General features: G+C 39.8%; 4 protein-coding genes across 5 annotated transcripts; all 4 read left to right on the top strand.

Moving 5' to 3' along the window:
* The first annotated feature begins 459 nt into the window (after positions 1-459).
* LOC106913972 (extracellular calcium-sensing receptor-like) lies at positions 460-4,860 on the top strand. The gene is made up of 7 exons (XM_088012027.1): positions 460-1,461; positions 1,565-1,854; positions 2,068-2,363; positions 3,114-3,319; positions 3,411-3,632; positions 3,711-3,834; positions 3,925-4,860. The coding sequence occupies exons 1-7, from the start codon at positions 1,204-1,206 to the stop codon at positions 4,821-4,823; spliced, it is 2,295 nt and encodes a 764-aa protein (XP_087868153.1). The 5' UTR covers positions 460-1,203; the 3' UTR covers positions 4,824-4,860.
* A 2,380-nt stretch (positions 4,861-7,240) lies between these two features.
* On the top strand, positions 7,241-11,245 carry LOC148155885 (extracellular calcium-sensing receptor-like). The gene is made up of 7 exons (XM_088012025.1): positions 7,241-7,532; positions 7,639-7,928; positions 8,031-8,326; positions 9,216-9,421; positions 9,515-9,736; positions 9,877-10,000; positions 10,099-11,245. Exons 1-7 carry the CDS (start codon positions 7,275-7,277, stop codon positions 10,995-10,997), a joined length of 2,295 nt encoding a protein of 764 aa, XP_087868151.1. The 5' UTR covers positions 7,241-7,274; the 3' UTR covers positions 10,998-11,245.
* Positions 11,246-11,506: 261 nt separating this feature from the next.
* Positions 11,507-16,419, top strand: LOC148155884 (extracellular calcium-sensing receptor-like). 2 transcript variants are annotated; one of them, XM_088012024.1, is made up of 8 exons: positions 11,507-12,207; positions 12,453-12,747; positions 12,833-13,122; positions 13,215-13,510; positions 14,145-14,350; positions 14,464-14,685; positions 14,773-14,896; positions 14,965-16,419. In XM_088012024.1, the coding sequence occupies exons 1-8, from the start codon at positions 11,912-11,914 to the stop codon at positions 15,861-15,863; spliced, it is 2,628 nt and encodes an 875-aa protein (XP_087868150.1). In that variant the 5' UTR covers positions 11,507-11,911; the 3' UTR covers positions 15,864-16,419. The 2 variants fall into 2 exon arrangements, with proteins under 2 accessions (XP_087868150.1, XP_087868149.1); XM_088012023.1 differs by lacking the exons at positions 14,145-14,350; positions 14,464-14,685 and having other exon boundaries at positions 14,965-15,054.
* A 451-nt stretch (positions 16,420-16,870) lies between these two features.
* On the top strand, positions 16,871-21,023 carry LOC148155883 (extracellular calcium-sensing receptor-like). Its single transcript, XM_088012026.1, has 8 exons — positions 16,871-17,256; positions 17,539-17,833; positions 17,919-18,208; positions 18,301-18,596; positions 19,232-19,437; positions 19,551-19,772; positions 19,860-19,983; positions 20,052-21,023. The coding sequence occupies exons 1-8, from the start codon at positions 16,961-16,963 to the stop codon at positions 20,948-20,950; spliced, it is 2,628 nt and encodes an 875-aa protein (XP_087868152.1). The 5' UTR covers positions 16,871-16,960; the 3' UTR covers positions 20,951-21,023.
* The last annotated feature ends 1,560 nt before the right edge of the window (positions 21,024-22,583 follow it).

Below are 22,583 nucleotides of genomic sequence, written 5' to 3'. Positions count from 1 at the left end.
GTGATTGGTCAAAACATCCACGTGCCTTGATCGACCAGCTGCTTCCTGTTGTCTTCGTTTGCGTAGTTTGGGCCGTCAAAAACCGAAAGTGTTTTTTCAATGTTGGCGTGACTCCATGTTCCAAATTTATTTTTGTATTGTCAAATTGCACAATTATGTCGTAGTATAAAGCAAATCAAGTTTATCTGAATAAGAAAATACAAAAAATATAGGTATATTACACTCCATACTACTAAAAAATATCACCAAAAAAACATGAGCAATGTTTATATGTGGTATAAATGAATAAAAGAAACAATCTAATATTTAATACGAAATTGTAAAAGGAGTCAGAGAAGCAAACAGATGAGGCTGTCCCCTCATCAGGTTAATGATCACCTGATGTGTGATGGAGAAGGCTTAAAAAGCTATAAAACACACGTTTACTCCTACAGACTCTTGAGGAATGGAGATCTGGGCTGCTTTCAATGCCCTGGGATTGGCTGTTTGTTTGCTGGAGCTGATGTCAGTGTGTGGTCTGGGTGGGTCTGTGGATAGTCTGAGACAGAGGACAGAGTCCACAGATCCTCTCACTCAGGCTGGTGCACCGGTGCAGTGTACGCTGCAGGGCACGCCTCGTGTGTCAGCTTTCTCGAAGGACGGTGACTTTGTTATTGGAGGCATTTTCTCAGTTCATTACCAACTTTATACAGTGATTTATAATTACACCACCAAGCCTGAGCCTCCCAGATGCACAGGGAGGTTAGTATGGAGAAGTGAACAACAAAAATGTGAAGTTTTGCTGTTTTTTGTTTTTTTTGTTTTTTTTGCTATTTCATGTTGTATATTAGAAAATGATTTATTTATTTTTTGTTATGATGAATCCTCTTCTAGCAATTAACATAACATTTGTTACCTCAAATAACAAAGAGGCCTCATTTAGGATAATGGGAAGAAAAATACCCACTGACTTACATTTAGGGTTTATGCACAATAAAACAAGTATGTAACATTAAAAAAAATGTGAAATTGTGATCTTTTAACATTTTTTTCAGTATGATAAGTTTCATTTATGTTTTGAATTCGCAGATGAATTATGTCATCAATTGTTGTCTGTTAAGCCACATCGATTTCTTGACTCTTTGATGCAAAGTTTTTTTTCTGAACATCAACCCTCTGGTTTTATGCAGCTTGAACTCTCGTGTCCTGCGCTTCTTGCGCACAATGATCTTTGCAATTGAGCAAATAAACAACAGTTCCCAGCTGCTCCCCGGCGTCAGTCTCGGATATCAGATCTATGACTCGTGCATAGCGGTGCCGGTGGCCGCGCACGTTGCGTTCCAGCTGTCAAACGGCCAGGACCCCGTATTTCTCCAAGGCGGGAACTGTTCACAGTCTGGCGTGGTGGCTGCTGTGGGAGACTCTGGATCCACTCCATCCATCAGCATTTCCCGCATCTTCCGCTCCTTCAGCATTCCATTGGTAAGAAGTGCGAATTTATGGCAACCTAAATTCTAAAGTGTATTTCTACGTCTATCAAATCGGGGGGAAAAATGACAAATGGTTTGTTTAATTACTTCTTTAGGTGAGTCCATTTGCCACCTGTGCCTGTTTGTCAGATAAGCAGCAGCATCCGACGTTTTTCAGAACCATTCCCAGTGACCAGTTCCAAGCTGACGCGCTGGCCAAACTGGTGAAACACTTCGGCTGGACTTGGATTGGCGCGGTGCGCTCCGACTCGGATTATGGAAATTATGGCATGGCGTCCTTTCTCGACGCGGCGCTCAGAGAGGGGATCTGCGTGGAGTACTCTGAAGCCTTCTACCGGACCGACCCGCCGAGCAAGATCCAAAGACTTGCTGATGTGATCCGAAGGTTTATGAACGATTAAAATGTTACTTTTTGCAGACGGAGTACATGATTATTTGACAGATTACTTTATGTGTTCGTCCTTGTCCATTTTCTCAGTTACATCGAAGCACAGATGCCTGGAGTTGATGTCTGTTTTCATGTAAAAACAATAAGTCACAAAACTTTATGTATTTAAAACATTAATTCATTTAATTTGTGTTTTTTTTGTGAACACAGATCAACAGCCGTTGTTGTTGTGGCCTTTGCGGCCTCTGGTGATATGAAGGTCCTGTTAGAGGAGCTGGCCCGGGACCCTCCTCCGGCTCGTCAGTGGATCGGAAGTGAGGGCTGGGTGACGGATCCTCACTTGATGAGCTTCGGTTTTTGCGCGGGCGCCATCGGAGTTGCCATTCAGCAAGCTGTGATCCCAGGGCTGAGAAGCTTCCTCCTGGATCTCTCTCCCTCAGACGTGGCTGCTTCCTCAGTGCTGACCGAGTTCTGGGAGGATGCGTTCAACTGCAGTCTGACAGAAAGTGAGGAAAATAAGACTGCGTTTAAAACTGTCATCTGTTCTATAAACGCATTTTATGATAACAGATTACATCTCAACCTGATGCATTTCTTGAAATACTCATGAATGAAATCTTGGTTGGTCAATGAATCCAAAGGTTTTTCCTTTTTTTTTTCTTCAACTTAATGTGTTTCACCTGCTGTTTTACATAGTGGCTCATCTGTATTTCATTTAGTAGTTTCTTTAATACAGTAATTTATGCTTAAATATTTTTTTAAAGACATACTACTACTACTGCTACTACTATTGCTAATAATATTACTACTACTAATAATAAATGTCTCCTTTTATACAAGCGTGTTTTAATGAAAACTAACCTTTTACTTCCTTAAAATATTTTTCGTATAGCGTTTACATAATTTTGGCTAGGATCAGTGCTGGTTTCTGTGATTGAGTGTGTGCTTAGGTTTAAACGTAGAATGTCATAAAAAAGTGCTTCTGTATTCTTTTTTATTCTTCTTCAAACGTATGCGACTGAAAAGTCCTGTGCTGCGTCACTTCTGGTCATTTTTAATTCTCTCTCATCATGACGTGAAGCAGGAGTGTTTCCGCTGTTCTAGAGACTCGAGAATGAAGTCACACACTCACAAACTGCAAAACTAGGTGGCTGGCATTTTCATTCCTTCGAGCTGCGTCTAAACATATTGAACCCAAGTCCTAATGCTTAAAATTCAAGGTGAGTGTGCAAATGTTTGCATTTATTTGTTTCCAGACGCTGACTTGAGCAAAAGAGTGTGCGATGGAACCGAAGACATTCGAAGGCTTGAGAACCCGTATACTGAGACGTCTCAGTTGAGAGCGAGTAACATGGTGTACAAGGCTGTTTATGCGATAGCTCATGCCATTCACAGTGCGGTGTGTGAGGAAAGGAACGCCATCATTCAGTGTGACAAACATGTCAGCCTAGAGCCAAAACAGGTCAGTTTGAGTGAAGAAGGTGATCTGAAAGGTTTTTTAGTAAGTGAGGCCATTGATTCCTTTCTCTATGTGTTTCTTTCTTACTTCACAGGTCTTCACTGAGTTAAAGAAAGTGAACTTTTCCAAAAATGGCTATCATGTTTCTTTTGATGATAAAGGTGATCCTGTAGCTTTTTACGAGTTGGTTAACTGGCAAAGGAATGAAAATGGAGTTATTGAGTTGGTAACAGTGGGGTTTTATGACGCATCACTGCCGAGGGGAGAGCAGTTCCGTATCAACGGGAACTTAATCTGGCTGGACGGTGGAACACAAGTGAAGAGGCTAATGTTCAGAACTGCAATTGTTTGCTGTACTGGTGAAGATGGTATTTTGACATTTTCTCTTTTACAGGTTCCAGCGTCTGTTTGCTCAGAGAGTTGTCCTCCAGGAACTCGTAAAGTGTTGCAGAAAGGAAAACCAATCTGCTGCTATGACTGTATACCATGTCCTGAAGGAGAGATCAGTAACATGACAGGTAAAGTCTTATTCTTTCACATGCATGTTTGCATAATTAAATAATTCTAAACTAAAAATGCATTTGTGTTTTTTTTTAATTTCATTTTAGATTCTCCTGATTGTTTCCTGTGCCATGACGAATTCTGGCCTAATCCAGAGAAAGAGGCTTGTTTCCCCAAACCTGTGGAGTTTCTTACCTTTGACGAAGTACTTGGAATCATTCTGGTTGTATTCTCTGTTAGTGGAGCCTGTCTTACAGCTGCAGCAGCGGCTGTTTTTTTCCATCACAGAACAACTCCAATTGTCAGAGCCAACAACTCTGAGCTGAGCTTCCTGCTGCTCTTCTCTCTGACTCTGTGTTTCTTATGTTCACTAACTTTCATTGGAGCCCCCTCTGAGTGGTCCTGCATGCTGCGGCACACAGCGTTTGGCATCACATTTGTTCTCTGTATCTCCTGTGTTCTTGGCAAAACTATAGTGGTTCTAATGGCCTTTAAAGCTACACTTCCTGGTAGTAATGCTATGAAATGGTTTGGTCCTCCACAACAAAGGTTGACTGTCATGTTTCTCACCTTAATTCAAGTTATAATATGTATCATATGGTTGGTTGTGAGTCCTCCCTTCCCAGTGAAAAATCTGAGCACCTACAAGGAGAAGATCATCCTGGAATGTGCGTTAGGCTCTGCTGTTGGTTTCTGGGCTGTGCTCGGCTACATCGGCCTGCTGGCTGTGTTTTGCTTTGTGTTAGCTGTTCTAGCTCGGAAACTACCTGATAATTTCAACGAAGCCAAGATGATAACCTTCAGCATGTTGATATTCTGTGCCGTCTGGATCACCTTCATCCCAGCTTATGTCAGCTCTCCTGGAAAATTTACTGTGGCTGTGGAGATATTTGCTATTCTGGCCTCCAGTTTTGGACTGATACTGTGTATATTTGCTCCAAAGTGTTACATTATTTTGATTCAACCGGAGAAAAATACCAAGAAATTTTTGATGAACAAAAACTAAACAAAAAAAAGGCAGATATTTTAAAACAAAAGTGTATATTGGACAATATTGCACACATAAGGAATTTGGGAATCATACTTTGGTTTATGATTCCACATCTTTCACTTCTGGTGTCTTTCTTCACTAATAATTTTTTATGTGTAAAATGAAATATTAACAAGTATAATCAAACTACGGTAAATAGTTACGTTATTTTACAACATTCTGATTTCAGTTTGTATCACGTTTTTGTTGTTAAATAAAAATATATTTTAAAAGGAAACTGTTTATTTAATGTTAGTGTAAATTCAATAACTGTGGTAAGGTAGGAAGATGTTTTTGGAACCATTTTGTTCATTTTTGAGAACATCAAATATAATGTTTTGCTTCAAGTTGCAAAAAAAAAAAAAAATCTATATTAATTCAGTCTTTTTTATTCCTAGTTTTTTTTAATTCTTTTTAAATATATTATTTTGTGGGTGTTACACAAAATAGATGTCTGGTTGTTTATTTTATTTTTTTTTAGCTTTACATCATGTTGTAATGTTTATTCCCTCATCAAAAACATGCATGTTTGAGAAATTACTTAATTTCCCGTCACTGGCAACCATTCAGGATTTCCAAAGTATTCATGAGCGTGTGACTCCACCACTCTGCTCCTTCACACTGGTGACAGCAGCAATTAGCAAAAACACCTGGCGGAGCTGTGCAGCTGCTGAAACTATGAAATACTTCTCAGTGCCCGTGTGGTAGGAATATTGTTGAAGGCTCGTTGTGACGATGCGCTGAGGGCGGAGTGTCAGAAAGAGCAGGAGCTTCTTAAAGAGACGAAGGCCCAATTTAAAGGCATTAATTTCAAGGTCAAATTTCTTGTAAGTCATGTTTGACCTATACAGCATCTTTATAACAACTGAAGGTAACATATTGATTGTGCTATAAAATGTCACCATACCTGGAAAATACACAATATTTTCCCTTTAAAGTTATCAAAGCTGCAGTAAGTAACTTTTATAAGTCATTGGAAAATCCCCAAACTCAGTCCCATAAAACGTTTGTGGACAGATGACATAACTTTTTACTTTGCACAATGGCCAGCGGGGCCACACTGTGCTTTTACAAGCTTTGTGTGTGTGTGTGTGTGCGTGTGTGTGTGTGTGTGGTTTCCTGAACTGAAGGTCTGACGGGACGTGACATTTGCCACGTTCCTCCTGAGCGTTGCGCTAAAACCATGGGAGGATTATAAATTAGTATTAGTTACATCTGTTGTATATGGAGGAAAGGGCCAAATTTTAAATATACTACTCTGAGATTCATTTGTAAGGAGACCCAAAATGTTTGGCCTAAATCATTGAGGGTAAAATGTAACATTATCAAATATTAAGAAAATATGCTGAAACCTATATGTATACATTTATTTATAGGTACATATGGTAATCCTAGATATAAAAACAATAATAGCTTAATCAAATTACGTTAAAAACAAATCTTTTTTTTTTTTTTTTATATAGAAATTTAAAGTTTCATCAGTTTTTGGTCCTTAGAACCAAAAACAAACTTGCACATGTGTCTTATCTCTGATGGAAAGTGAGTACGACCAAAGCCCATGGGGGCGAGTGCATCTGCTTTTAGGTCATCTGATATAAATAACAGACTAGGTTTACAAAGCTGGAGGCACACACTCAAATACAGACACTTAAATGATGGAAATCTGGCCAGCCTTCGTCGGTCTCAGATTAGCTGTTAGTTCGTTGGAGCTGATCTCTCTGATTGGCCTGGGTGTGTCTGCAAACGGCCTCACACAAAGGCCTGAGCCTGCACATCCTCTGACGACAGCTGAGATGACTATCGAGGCTTCACCGGAGCAGTGTACCCTGCTGGGGTCGCCTCGTGTGCCTGCGTTCTCAAAGGACGGGGACTTTGTCATTGGAGGCGTTTTCTCCATTCATTTTAAACTTTACACAGTGATTTATAATTACACCACCAGGCCTGACCCTCCGAGATGCACAGGGAGGTTAGTAAGAGGAAGAGGAAAAAAAAAACAGTTAATGAATGGATATGTTGTGACTTATTGCAAAGTTTTGTGTTGTTTCATATATATTTCAACAAGTTGTACAACCCCATGCAATGTTTCTTAACCTCTAACAAATATTAGGCTCACGCTTATTTACTGATTTTTGAGTATTATTTAGGGGATCCAGCTTAAGTTAAGCAAAAAAAAAACATTTTGAATAAATATAATTTCTAATTATAAGTTGATTCCTAATATATTACAATGAAAATGCAAGAAGGATTTCTTAATTCAAAACTACTATTTTTTAATATTTTTGGTGTTAACTGCATTGTCACGAACTGTTTTACACATATTTTTTGCCATATCTAGTCAGTCGTTTAGCTTATGATGTGACATTTCCTGACTTCACCTGGTTGATTTTGTGCAGTGTAAACCCGCGAGTTCTGCGTTTCCTCCGCACAATGATCTTTGCCATTGAGGAGATAAATAACAGCACGGAGCTGCTGCCTGGTGTCAAACTCGGATATCAGATCTATGATTCGTGCGTCGCGGTGCCTGTGTCAGTGCACGTGGCGTTTCAGCTCTCCAACGGCCAGGACCCGGTGTTCAACAAAGAGGCCAACTGTCCACGATCCGGAGTGACAGCTGTGGTTGGAGACTCTGGATCCACTCCATCCATCAGCATTTCCCGCATCTTCCGCTCCTTCAACATTCCTCTGGTAAAAAGAGCGAAATTATCGCAAACTAAAATTCTAAACGGTATTTCTACCTGTATTAAATCTAAAAAAAAAAAAAGACAAATGGTTTGTTTAATTACTTCTTTAGGTGAGTCCATTTGCCACCTGTGCCTGTTTGTCAGATAAGCAGCAGCATCCGACGTTTTTCAGAACCATTCCCAGTGACCAGTTCCAAGCTGACGCACTGGCCAAGCTGGTGAAACACTTCGGCTGGACTTGGATTGGCGCGGTGCGCTCCGACTCGGATTATGGAAATTATGGCATGGCGTCCTTTCTCGACGCGGCGCTCAGAGAGGGGATCTGCGTGGAGTACTCTGAAGCCTTCTACCGGACCGACCCGCCGAGCAAGATCCAAAAAGTTGCTGATGTGATCCGAAGGTTTCTCCGTCAACTTTTCTACTTTATTTGTTTTCTGACTTAATTTTGTGACAATTTCACATAAAGATTTACACGTGTCACACATTTCCGATGTCTCTGTAGCTCCACTGCCGTTGTCGTCGTGGCGTTCGCGTCTTCTGGAGATATGAAGTTCCTCTTGGAGGAGCTGGCTCGGGACCCGCCTCCGCCTCGTCAGTGGATCGGAAGTGAGGGCTGGGTCGGTGACCCGTACTTGCTCAGCTTCAGCTTCTGTGCGGGCACCATCGGGGTTGCCATTCAGCAATCCGTCACCCCCGGGCTGAGAGACTTCCTCCTGGATCTCTCTCCCTCAGACGTGGCCTCTTCCTCCGTGCTGACTGAGTTCTGGGAGGAGGCGTTCAACTGCAGTCTGACAAAAAGTAAGAAAAGGGTTTATAACCTGTAAGAAATGCAGACATCGCTCTGTATGTATTTTCATTTATGTTGAATTATGTTCTAATTCGACATTAAGATTGAACTCCATGTGTTGTGTTAAATCCAATCTTTACAAGTGTATTTCAACTCATTTTTGCAACATTTCCATTAAAAACAAACCACATCTATTCATCTAGCATCACACCTACACAAAGTGATTCGAAGCACTTGAAATAAATGTAAAAGAACACATTGAAGGAATAAAGAAATTTACGTTCACCATCTAAAATGTGACAATACAAATTTTAAAGAAATATTAATGCACAGACACGGTAAAGTGAGCTGAAAAATCAATCTCGTACAAATGGGGAAGATGGAGTAGATGGTGATGTCAGAACCCTGATTTAAATAAGTTTAGCAGTTTCTGCACACGTTTTAGCTGAAAAACACACAGACTGCACATGGCCTTCCTCTGTTTATTTCTGGTTCTGGAATGCAGTAAACTCACCATATTAAACTCTAATGCTGTAATATTTCATTTGTTTTTTATGTCATATTTATTTTTAGTACTGTCATTGAACTGAAATTGTTTTTGAATGAAATGTTGAATCAAATAACTGATGATTTTAGGTGATAAAGTAAAAGAAAAAAACAGCAAGAAGAGGGTTTTCTTTTTAGTATACAACTTTGAGAAATAAGCACTAAAGCAGCAGGTTTTAATTGGATACTTACATAAAACGACTTTAAATAGATTGTTTATATATATATATTTTTTTATAGATTTTGTGGTTATTAATTAAGACAGCGTGTTCTCTAACTTCAAGATAGTGGCTTTTTTGGCAAATTATATATATAGCTATTGATGTTTTTTTTATTATTATTATCTGTTTTTAGATTCTGATCTGAGCAAAAAAATGTGTGACGGAACTGAAGATATTAAAGCCCTCCGAAGCCCGTACACTGAAACGTCTCAGTTAAGAATTAATAACATGGTGTACAAGGCTGCTTATGCAATAGCTCATGCCATTCACAGTGCAGTGTGTGAGGAAACAAACGGCAACACTCAGTGTGACAAACGCATCATTTTAAAGCCCAACGAGGTCGGTTCAAGTAATTGTAGTAGTTACCCAAACGTTCTCTTTAGAAGCTACTGTTGTCATTTTCTCTCTATTTTTTTCTTTCTTATGACACAGGTTTACACTGAACTAAAGAAAGTCAACTTTTCCCAAAATGGTTATCATGTGTCATTTGATGTTAATGGAGATCCAATGGCTTTTTATGAGCTGGTGAACTGGCAGAAGAGTGAGAGTGGAGTGCTTGAACCGGTGACAGTGGGGTTTTATGACGCATCGCTGCCGGTGGGTCAGCAGTTCCGTATCAATGGAAACTTAACCTGGGTGGAGGGCGACACACAAGTAAGTATCTCAGTTAAAAAGTTTACCAACTGAAAAATTAGTCACAATCACATGAGTCTAATTGTAAGAAATAATAAGAAGGTGGAGATAGTCAGAAATTATTTTATTTAAACTGATGTTTTAACAGTGATTCTTTACAGGTTCCAGTCTCCGTTTGCTCAGAGAGTTGTCCTCCAGGAACTCGTAAAGTGTTGCAGAAAGGAAAACCAATCTGCTGCTATGACTGTATACCATGTCCTGAAGGAGAGATCAGTAACATGACAGGTAGAATCTTATGTTTTCATGCATATTTGCCTTAGACAATAGAAATAAGATGAAAAAAGACAAACAATTTTTCATATATAAATATACTTTTTCGTCAGATTCTCCTGATTGCTTCCCGTGCCCTGAAGAATTCTGGCCAAATTCACAAAGGGACACATGTTTCCCCAAACCTGTTGAATTTCTTTCCTTTGATGAAATCCTGGGAATCATTCTGGCCGTTTTCTCTGTCTCTGGTGCATTTCTGACTGTTACAGCAGCAGCTGTTTTCATTTACCACAGAACAACTCCGATTGTCAGAGCCAACAACTCTGAGCTGAGCTTCCTGCTGCTCTTCTCTCTGACTCTGTGTTTCTTATGTTCACTAACTTTCATTGGAGCCCCCTCTGAGTGGTCCTGCATGCTGCGGCACACAGCGTTTGGCATCACATTTGTTCTCTGTATCTCCTGTGTTCTTGGGAAAACTATAGTGGTTCTAATGGCCTTTAAAGCTACACTTCCTGGTAGTAATGCTATGAAATGGTTTGGTCCTCCACAACAAAGAATGACTGTAGTGTGTTTGGCCTTAGTTCAGGTTATAATATGTATCATATGGTTGGTTGTGAGTCCTCCCTTCCCAGTGAAAAATCTGACCACCTACAAGGAGAAGATCATCCTGGAATGTGCGTTAGGCTCTGCTGTTGGTTTCTGGGCTGTGCTCGGCTACATCGGCCTGCTGGCTGTGTTTTGCTTTGTGTTAGCTGTTCTAGCTCGGAAACTACCTGATAATTTCAACGAAGCCAAGATGATAACCTTCAGCATGTTGATATTCTGTGCTGTCTGGATCACCTTCATCCCAGCTTATGTCAGCTCTCCTGGAAAATTTACTGTGGCTGTGGAGATATTTGCTATTCTGGCCTCCAGCTTTGGACTGATACTGTGTATATTTGCTCCAAAGTGTTTCATCATTTTGTTTAAGCCAGAGAAGAACACTAAAAAATATTTAATGAATAAAAACTAATCCAACATTGTCAAAGACTTGGAAACACAATTACTTTTTAAGCAGAGGTGATGGCAACTGTCACTTTAATTTCAAAAAGTTATATAACTGGAATAGAGACATAATTTTAGTAAATTAAAACATTGCACAAGTTTACACTAGACTGACATGATGTGGTTTGTAAATGTTAAAAAAAGAAGCAAAGAACACATGTTGAAACAAGCAAGTTTTGCTGTAAGAATAAAAAAATATTTGAAGTTTGGTGTGATTTAACTCTGATTTAAATTTTAAAATATATATGTGTATTTTTAGTTGGTGTCTGTAAACATTTGGTTTCAACTGTATTTCCTATCTGTGATACGTGGCAGAATAACTTCCGGTTCAAAAGTCAATTATGCTGTTATCCAGTCAGTGCATACCTTCCGCATACAAGCATTAGTTTAACCTGTATGTAACACTACCTTGTTGTGTGATTTAAAATAGCTTTAATTCACACTGCAGTGTCTAACTTGAGCTATTATTTTTTTTGAGAGTTTTAGCTACGCACTTCCTCTAGCAGACTCAAGTACTTCCTGTTTGTCAGTGTAGGTAATATTGACATTAATCCAAAGGTATTATAATTGCCCCAAAACTACTTAATGTAAAGTAAATTATTTGACACAATTAAGAGCAAGAGTGAAGAGATGAAGTCCTGTAGAGGGCGAAACATACTTTCATACGCCACCGAAAAAAAAAACAACAATCAGCCCAACCAAAGCGGATTCAGTCAGTTGAAGACGGTGCTTCTGAACCAGTTCAGTTAAAAAAAAAAAATCATTCTTGAATGTTATCAGAGATGACTGGTGATGTCATGCGTTTTTCCGATGATCACCTGATCTGTTGTGCGCCGATAAAGACCAATAAAAACACACTTGCTCCCCACACACGCTCGGAGAATGGAGATTGGCCTGAGATTAGCAGTGAGTTTGTTCAATTTATTAATTGCAGTTGTTGGCGGCTCCTTTAATGATGACGCGGAACGAACGATTCAGTCAACAGACGCTTTGAACGGTGCTGGTGTCAGCGCCGAGGCTCCATCGGTGAAATGCAGCCTGCAGGGTTCTGCCCGTCTACCCGCCTTTTCCATGGATGGGGACTTTGTGATTGGAGGGGCTTTCTTTATTCACTACCAAATGCACACACTGGTAAACAACTACATCACAAAGCCCGAGCTGCCGAGATGCACAGGAAGGTTAGCAAGAGGAAGAAATGTTGCAAATTATGTGTAATTTTGCTATGATCTCCAAAGAAAATATATTTTTATAGTTGCATAGATTTAGCTAAAGATTTATTGATGATAACCTCAATGTGTGCTCAGCTTCATTCAAGTAAAATGTTAAAAAAAAAATTTTCCACAACTTGCTCATTCTGTAAAGCATTTTTTAAATTTTTATTACGAATACTTTTATGTTGGGGTTAACATTGCATTCTGTGCAGCTTTAATGCCCGGGATCTGCGCTTCTCTCGCACAATGATCTTTGCAATTGAGGAGATCAACAACAGCACAGAGCTGCTGCCTGGCATCAGACTGGGTTATCAGATCTATGACACATGCTCCGCTGTGCCAGTAACCGTGCATGTGGCATTTCAGCTGTCAAACGGCCCGGATCCTGTGTTTTACAAAGAAGAAAACTGTTCTCACTCTGGAGTGGTGGTGGCTGCTGTGGGAGACTCTGCGTCCACTCCATCCATCAGCATGTCACGCGTCATTGGGTCTTTCAATATCCCTCTGGTAGGAAAAAGCTAATTCATTGCAAACAGAAACTCTAATATGCATATCCTCTTTCACATCTTTTTCTTTATCTTTTCTCCTACAGGTCAGCCACTTTGCCACCTGTGCCTGCCTGTCTGATAAACACGAGTATCCGACTTTTTTCAGAACGATTCCCAGTGATTATTATCAAGCCGCTGCAATGGCCAAACTGGTGAAACACTTTGGCTGGACCTGGATCGGAGCCGTCCATTCGGACTCAGATTATGGAAATTACGGCATTGCAACCTTTCTTGAGACGGCACGCAGAGAAGGGATCTGTGTGGAGTACATCGAGTCCTTCGACTGGACCCACCCACAGAGCAAAATCCAAAGAGTCGCCGACGTTATCCGGAGGTTTTTTTGTGTCACTTGCTTATGTCATATGTGTTTGTGTATGTGTGCCTCAGCAAATGATAAATAATATGACTGAATGTCTGTTTCTTCAGGTCAACAGCAACAGTAGTTGTGGCATTTGCAGCTCCTGGAGACATGAAAATCCTCTTTGAAGAGCTGGCGTGGCAGCCAGGTCCACCTCGGCAGTGGGTTGGAAGCGAGGCCTGGATAACTGACCCAAATCTGATGAGCTTCAGTTTCTGCACAGGGGCCATCGGTGTGGCCATTCAGAAATCTGTGATCCCAGGTTTGAGAGACTTCCTTTTAAATCTCTCTCCCTCTGAAGTTTCTGCATCCTCAGTTCTCACTGAGTTCTGGGAGGATGCGTTCAACTGCAGCCTGACAGAAGGTGAGAAAGTTTTATGCCTTTCTTCCTCAGTTTGTTTTCAGTGTAATCACACGAACTAGTAACTGCATGCATTACATTCAACAAAACAATAGTTTTCACTTGATGATACTTGATACATAATTGGTAAGAAATGTTTTCCAGGTATTTTTCAGGGTGCAAATCGCTCCTTCTGCTGTTATTAAATGTGCCAGTTTTATGTTTCTTTATTTGATTTGGATCAACATGTTGATTTTAAATACTCCAAGAAAAATAAATTTGCAAGAAACACTCCCAAACTTTTTATTTATTGTGTACGAAACATAATTTTCAAATTAATCAAGTACAATGGTGAATTGTTTTTATAGTCTAAATAGTTGTCAATCATACATTTCAGCAGTGATATAAAACTGTCACATTGTTTGTGAAACTTAGAATAAGGTGTAATCTGAACCACAGAGTTACTAATGTCATGTTAACCCACAATATTGTAATTTTTGTGAATTTGCCTGTTCAGTTTTGAAAAGAAAACTCAGTTGTATAATAGTTAGCATGCTACAACCTGAGACTATGTGCATTAAATCTAAGTTGTTCGCATGACTGACCAATTTCCGATTGTCTCTTTACATATTTTTTTTACTAATTTATTTCTACTCAGCTTCCAAACTGAACAAGAGAGCATGTGACGGAACTGAAGACCTTAAAACCCTAAAAAGCCCGTACACTGAAACATCTCAGTTAAGAGTTTCTAACATGGTGTACAAGGCTGTTTATGCAATAGCTCATGCTATTCACAATGCAATATGTCAGGAAACAAATGCAACCACACACTGTGATAAATACATCAGACTGGAGCCCCAACAGGTCAGCTTGAATAATAAGTGAATCCCAGAGTTTTAAATCGGTTGTAAATTTCTTCTTTATCAATTTCTAACCAAGCTACTGATTTCTGCCTGCCTCTTTTTCTTGGTTCATAGGTTTTAACTGAACTAAAAAAAGTAAACTTTTCTCGAAATGGCTATCATGTGTCATTCGATAGTAATGGGGATCCCATAGCTTTTTATGAGCTGGTAAACTGGCAAAAGAGTCAGAGTGGAGTTACTGAACTGGTAACAGTGGGATATTATGACGCATCACTGCCAATGGGGGAACAGTTTCGTATCAACAGGAACCTAACCTGGCTGGAAGATGGCACACAAGTACTTATCAAATGAAGAAGTTGTGAACTAGTTAGACAAGAATTTCCCATAATAATTGTTTAAATGTTGCCTCTGTTTCTGTCTCAGGTTCCAGTCTCCGTTTGCTCAGAGAGTTGTCCTCCAGGAACTCGTAAAGTGTTGCAAAAAGGAAAACCAATCTGCTGCTATGACTGTATACCATGTCCTGAAGGAGAGATCAGTAACATGACAGGTAGGTTTATTTTCTATGTAAATCACTTCATCAAAATAAGAACTGTTGTAATGGCTGTTTTTTTTTAGATGCTCCAGATTGCTTCCTGTGTCCCAGAGAGTTCTGGCCTAATGAAGAGAAGAACTATTGTTTTCCCAAACCTGTGGAGTTTCTTTCGTTTGATGAAGTCCTGTCAATCATCCTGGCTGTATTTTCTGTTGGTGGAGCATTTCTGGCCATTATTACAGGAATGCTTTTCTTCCATCACAGAACAACGCCGATTGTCAGAGCCAACAACTCTGAGCTGAGCTTCCTGCTGCTCTTCTCTCTGACTCTGTGTTTCTTATGTTCACTAACTTTCATTGGAGCCCCCTCTGAGTGGTCCTGCATGCTGCGGCACACAGCGTTTGGCATCACATTTGTTCTCTGTATCTCCTGTGTTCTTGGGAAAACTATAGTGGTTCTAATGGCCTTTAAAGCTACACTTCCTGGTAGTAATGCAATGAAATGGTTTGGTCCTCCACAACAAAGGATGACTGTAGTGTCAATCACCTTAATTCAGGTTATAATATGTATCATATGGTTGGTTGTGAGTCCTCCCTTCCCAGTGAAAAATCTGACCACCTACAAGGAGAAGATCATCCTAGAATGTGCGTTAGGCTCTGCTGTTGGTTTCTGGGCTGTGCTCGGCTACATCGGCCTGCTGGCTGTGTTTTGCTTTGTGTTAGCTGTTCTAGCTCGGAAACTACCTGATAATTTCAACGAAGCCAAGATGATAACCTTCAGCATGTTGATATTCTGTGCTGTCTGGATCACCTTCATCCCAGCTTATGTCAGCTCTCCTGGAAAATTTACTGTAGCTGTGGAGATATTTGCTATTCTGGCCTCCAGCTTTGGACTGATACTGTGTATATTTGCTCCAAAATGTTTCATTATTTTGTTTCAACCAGAGAAGAACACTAAGAAATATTTAATGAACAAAAACTAATCCAACATTGTCAAAGACTTGGAAACACAATTACTTTTTAAGCAGAGGTGATGGCAACTGTCACTTTAATTTCAGAAAGTTATATAATTGGAATACGTAACATAACTTTAGTAAATTAAAACATTGCATTTGTCTACACTAGACTGACATGATGTGGTTTGTAAATGTTAAAAATAGAAGCAAAGAACACATGTAAAAACAAGCAAGTTTTGCTGTAAGAATAAAAAAATATTTGAAGTTTGGTGTGATTTAACTCTGATTTAAATTTTAAAATATGTATGTATTTTTAGTTGGTGTCTGTAAACATTTGATTTCAACTGTATTTCCTATCTGTGATACGTGGCAGAATAACTTCCGGTTCAAAAGTCAATTATGCTGTTATCCAGTCAGTGATGGTCCATATTTTTCACTGTACCTACTTGTTGTTGTTGTTTTTTCCCCTAAGCGTTGGTATAAGAATTCATTAGTTAGCTTAAAGTTGCAGTAGGGAGTTTTGAGAAAACAGCTGACTTATGTCACGGCAAGAGGATAATAAAATATTTTTATAAAATGAAAATATGTATTTTTATTTTTTTAAAACACACCATCCGCATATATGCATTAGTTTAACCTGTATGTAACACTACCTTGTTGTGTGATTTAAAATAGCTTTAATTCACACTGCAGTGTCTAACTTGAGCTATTATTTTTTTGAGAGTTTTAGCTAAGCACTTCCTCTAGCAGACTCAAGTACTTCCTGTTTGTCAGTGTAGGTAATATTGACATTAATCCAAAGGTATTATAATTGCCCCAAAACTACTTAATGTAAAGTAAATTATTTGACACAATTAAGAGCAAGAGTGAAGAGATGAAGTCCTGTAGAGGGCGAAACATACTTTCATACGCCACCGAAAAAAAAAACAACAATCAGCCCAACCAAAGCGGATTCAGTCAGTTGAAGACGGTGCTTCTGAACCAGTTCAGTTAAAAAAAAAATCATTCTTGAATGTTATCAGAGATGACTGGTGATGTCATGCGTTTTTCCGATGATCACCTGATCTGTTGTGCGTCGTTAAAGACCAATAAAAACACACTTGCTCCCCACACACGCTCGGAGAATGGAGATTGGCCTGAGATTAGCAGTGAGTTTGTTCAATTTATTAATTGCAGTTGTTGGCGGCTCCTTTAATGATGACGCGGAACGAACGATTCAGTCAACAGACGCTTTGAACGGTGCTGGTGTCAGCGCCGAGGCTCCATCGGTGAAATGCAGCCTGCAGGGTTCTGCCCGTCTACCCGCCTTTTCCATGGATGGGGACTTTGTGATTGGAGGGGCTTTCTTTATTCACGACCAAATGCACACACTGGCAAACAACTACATCACAAAGCCCGAGCTGCCGAGATGCACAGGAAGGTTAGCAAGAGGAAGAAATGTTGCAAATTATTTGTCATTTTTCTATGATCTCCAAAGAAAATATATTTTTATAGTTGCATAGATTTAGCTAAAGATTTATTGATGATAACCTCAATGTGTGCTCAGCTTCATTCAAGTAAAATTTTAAAATCTCATACTCTGTTATCAAATTGTTAATAATCCTATTTATTTTTTCCACAAGTTGCTCATACTGTTTTTCAGTTTTTTTTATTTTTTATTACGAATACTTTTATGTTGGGGTTAACATTGCATTCTGTGCAGCTTTAATGCCCGGGATCTGCGCTTCTCTCGCACAATGATCTTTGCAATTGAGGAGATCAACAACAGCACAGAGCTGCTGCCTGGCATCAGACTGGGTTATCAGATCTATGACACATGCTCCGCTGTGCCAGTAACCGTGCATGTGGCATTTCAGCTGTCAAACGGCCCGGATCCTGTGTTTTACAAAGAAGAAAACTGTTCTCACTCTGGAGTGGTGGTGGCTGCTGTGGGAGACTCTGCATCCACTCCATCCATCAGCATGTCACGCATCATTGGGTCTTTCAATATCCCTCTTGTAGGAAAAAGCAAATTCATTGCAAACAGAAAGTCTAATATGCATATCCTCTTTCACATCTTTTTCTTTATCTTTTCTCCTACAGGTCAGCCACTTTGCCACCTGTGCCTGCCTGTCTGATAAACACGAGTATCCGACTTTTTTCAGAACGATTCCCAGTGATTATTACCAAGCCGCTGCAATGGCCAAACTGGTGAAACACTTTGGCTGGACCTGGATCGGAGCCTTTCATTCGGACTCAGATTATGGAAATTATGGCATTGCAACCTTTCTTGAGACGGCACGCAGAGAAGGGATCTGTGTGGAGTACATCGAGTCCTTCGACTGGACCCACCCACAGAGCAAAATCCAAAGAGTCGCCGACGTTATCCGGAGGTTTTTTTGTGTCACTTGCTTATGTCATATATGTTTGTGTATGTGTGCCTCAGCAAATGATAAATAATATGACTGAATGTCTGTTTCTTCAGGTCAACAGCAACAGTAGTTGTGGCATTTGCAGCTCCTGGAGACATGAAAATCCTCTTTGAAGAGCTGGCGTGGCAGCCAGGTCCACCTCGGCAGTGGGTTGGAAGCGAGGCCTGGATAACTGACCCAAATCTGATGAGCTTCAGTTTCTGCACAGGGGCCATCGGTGTGGCCATTCAGAAATCTGTGATCCCAGGTTTGAGAGACTTCCTTTTAAATCTCTCTCCCTCTGAAGTTTCTGCATCCTCAGTTCTCACTGAGTTCTGGGAGGATGCGTTCAACTGCAGCCTGACAGAAGGTGAGAAAGTTTTATGCCTTTCTTCCTCAGTTTGTTTTCAGTGTAATCACACGAACTAGTAACTGCATGCATTACATTCAACAAAACAATAGTTTTCACTTGATGATACTTGATACATAATTGGTAAGAAATGTTTTCCAGGTATTTTTCAGGGTGCAAATCGCTCCTTCTGCTGTTATTAAATGTGCCAGTTTTATGTTTCTTTATTTGATTTGGATCAACATGTTGATTTTAAATACTCCAAGAAAAATAAATTTGCAAGAAACACTCCCAAACTTTTTATTTATTGTGTTCGAAACATAATTTTCAAATTAATCAAGTACAATGGTGAATTGTTTTTATAGTCTAAATAGTTGTCAATCATAAATTTCAGCAGCGATATAAAACTGTCACATTGTTTGTGAAACTTAGAATAAGGTGTAATCTGAACCACAGAGTTACTAATGTCATGTTAACCCACAATATTGTAATTTTTGTGAATTTGCCTGTTCAGTTTTTAAAAAGAAAACTCAGTTGTATAATAGTTAGCATGCTACAACCTGAGACTATGTGCATTAAATCTAAGTTGTTCGCATGACTGACCAATTTCCGATTGTCTCTTTACATATTTTTTTTACTAATTTATTTCTACTCAGCTTCCAAACTGAACAAGAGAGCATGTGACGGAACTGAAGACCTTAAAACCCTAAAAAGCCCGTACACTGAAACATCTCAGTTAAGAGTTTCTAACATGGTGTACAAGGCTGTTTATGCAATAGCTCATGCTATTCACAATGCAATATGTCAGGAAACAAATGCAACCACACACTGTGATAAATACATCAGACTGGAGCCCCAACAGGTCAGCTTGAATAATAAGTGAATCCCAGAGTTTTAAATCGGTTGTAAATTTCTTCTTTATCAATTTCTAACCAAGCTACTGATTTCTGCCTGCCTCTTTTTCTTGGTTCATAGGTTTTAACTGAACTAAAAAAAGTAAACTTTTCTCGAAATGGCTATCATGTGTCATTCGATAGTAATGGGGATCCCATAGCTTTTTATGAGCTGGTAAACTGGCAAAAGAGTCAGAGTGGAGTTACTGAACTGGTAACAGTGGGATATTATGACGCATCACTGCCAATGGGGGAACAGTTTCGTATCAACAGGAACCTAACCTGGCTGGAAGATGGCACACAAGTACTTATCAAATGAAGAAGTTGTGAACTAGTTAGACAAGAATTTCCCATAATAATTGTTTAAATGTTGCCTCTGTTTCTGTCTCAGGTTCCAGTCTCCGTTTGCTCAGAGAGTTGTCCTCCAGGAACTCGTAAAGTGTTGCAAAAAGGAAAACCAATCTGCTGCTATGACTGTATACCATGTCCTGAAGGAGAGATCAGTAACATGACAGGTACGTTTATTTTCTATGTAAATCACTTCATCAAAATAAGAACTGTTGTAATGGCTGTTTTTTTTTAGATGCTCCAGATTGCTTCCTGTGTCCCAGAGAGTTCTGGCCTAATGAAGAGAAGAACTATTGTTTTCCCAAACCTGTGGAGTTTCTTTCGTTTGATGAAGTCCTGTCAATCATCCTGGCTGTATTTTCTGTTGGTGGAGCATTTCTGGCCATTATTACAGGAATGCTTTTCTTCCATCACAGAACAACGCCGATTGTCAGAGCCAACAACTCTGAGCTGAGCTTCCTGCTGCTCTTCTCTCTGACTCTGTGTTTCTTATGTTCACTAACTTTCATTGGAGCCCCCTCTGAGTGGTCCTGCATGCTGCGGCACACAGCGTTTGGCATCACATTTGTTCTCTGTATCTCCTGTGTTCTTGGCAAAACTATAGTGGTTCTAATGGCCTTTAAAGCTACACTTCCTGGTAGTAATGCTATGAAATGGTTTGGTCCTCCACAACAAAGAATGAGTGTAGTGTCAATTACCTTAATTCAAGTTATAATATGTATCATATGGTTGGTTGTGAGTCCTCCCTTCCCAGTGAAAAATCTGACCACCTACCAGGAGAAGATCATCCTGGAATGTGCGTTAGGCTCTGCTGTTGGTTTCTGGGCTGTGCTCGGCTACATCGGCCTGCTGGCTGTGTTTTGCTTTGTGTTAGCTGTTCTAGCTCGGAAACTACCTGATAATTTCAACGAAGCCAAGATGATAACCTTCAGCATGTTGATATTCTGTGCCGTCTGGATCACCTTCATCCCAGCTTATGTCAGCTCTCCTGGAAAATTTACTGTAGCTGTGGAGATATTTGCTATTCTGGCCTCCAGTTTTGGACTGATACTGTGTATATTTGCTCCAAAATGTTTCATCATTTTGTTCCAACCAGAGAAGAACACTAAGAAATATTTAATGAACAAAAAGTAGTAGTATGTCATGAGTCGACTGAAATCAAAATGTACAGTAAGCAATGTTATTGCAGCTGTTAAACATTTGATCCACCTTCATTTAATTTCACAAAGCTTTAAAGTATCATAAATATCAGCTGCATGAGAGATTTTGTTGTTTGTGTTGTCTTCTTTCAAAAATAAATCATGCAATAAATCGTACAAAAAGTAATTTTGAGGTGGTAAATTCTCACTTGAATACGGTACTTTGTTATTATCAACATTTGGATTTGAAGATTAAAAACATCCTGAAATATGTTACTTATTTTCATGGCTAATGTCCAACTCATCATGCATCATACTGACTCAATGACAGGATGATTCATGGATGATCAGTGACAGAATGTTTGAAGGAAATGCTGCATGACTTCAAAATAAAATCTTTTAATGGAAGAACTAACTATACAAGTAATGTGATGTACACTTTGATGCTTTGCTTGCAATGGTTTTGTTTCCTTTATTGAAGAATATTGAAGAGTAAAATCTTGTCTCCGTTTATATTGACTTGTAAAAAGTAAAACAATTTAAAAAATACATACTATTGCATTAAAGCTCAAGCAAAATGCTAATTTTAAAGGTTTAGGGTTAGATCACTAGAATATCACATTGGGCCAATTAAAAACAGACATCTTAAACACAAATGTCAAACTTCTGAAAGTATTTACATCTTAATTCACTCAACACTTGGATGGGCCTCCTCTGGCATGAATTTCTTCAATAATGCATCGAGGCATGGTGGCGCTGCGTAGGTCATCTTCCTCTGGTGTCTCTCAGCTTCCTGTTTGACAGCCCAGAGATTTTCTAAGGGGTTCAGGTCAGGTGGAGTTTGCTGGCCGATGAAGAACAGGAGCCCCACAGTCAATGAAGCAGCTCTGGGTACCTTTGGCAGTGTTAGCAGGTGCTAAATCCGGCTGGAAACTAAAATCTATTCAACCTCCTTATCAATAACTGTGTCATGATCAACTGTGCCAAAAGCCATCCTGAGTTCCAGTTACAGCAGCTCAGAGGTTTCAGATCCAATCTTTTTAAGACATATGTTGCCTAGAGCCTTTAACATTGCCATCTTACTGTGGCGCTTTAGTTAAAAATGTGAACAAAAAGCACACAAGGCCATTACACTTCACACATATACACACACTGTACATACATTACACAATACATTGTTGCTTGTGGCTATGATCTAGCAAATTTAAAGTTCTAAGGACTTGTGTGTATCAGTTTACGTCAAGACAGTCACCTGATGTGTCAGTGATGCATAACGACCAATAAAAACCCCACTTCCAAGACGACAAACAAACACTTGAAGCATGGAGGTCGGCCTGAGGTTAGCAGTGTGTTTATTTGAACTGCTACCAGCTGTTGTGTTGGGTGTGTCTCTGAATGATGTACAACCAACAACCCAGCCAACGCATCCTCTAACCGGTGCCGGTGGGGAGACGGAGTCTTCATTGCTGAAATGCTCCTTGCAGGGATCCCCTCGTCTGCCTGCGTTCTCCACTGAGGGAGACTTTGTGATTGGAGGAGCTTTTGTGGTTCACTACCAAACGAACGCAGTGGTTAACAACTACACCACCAAGCCTGGGGTGGCGACATGCACAGGGAGGTTAGCAAGC

Source organism: Poecilia mexicana, unplaced genomic scaffold (assembly GCF_051168715.1).
Source record: "Poecilia mexicana isolate PSO_F unplaced genomic scaffold, ASM5116871v1 scaffold_13, whole genome shotgun sequence".
Taxonomy (NCBI): Eukaryota; Metazoa; Chordata; class Actinopteri; order Cyprinodontiformes; family Poeciliidae; genus Poecilia; species Poecilia mexicana.
Note: the sequence above shows the minus strand (reverse complement) of the source record. Positions and strands in the feature narration are given on the sequence as shown.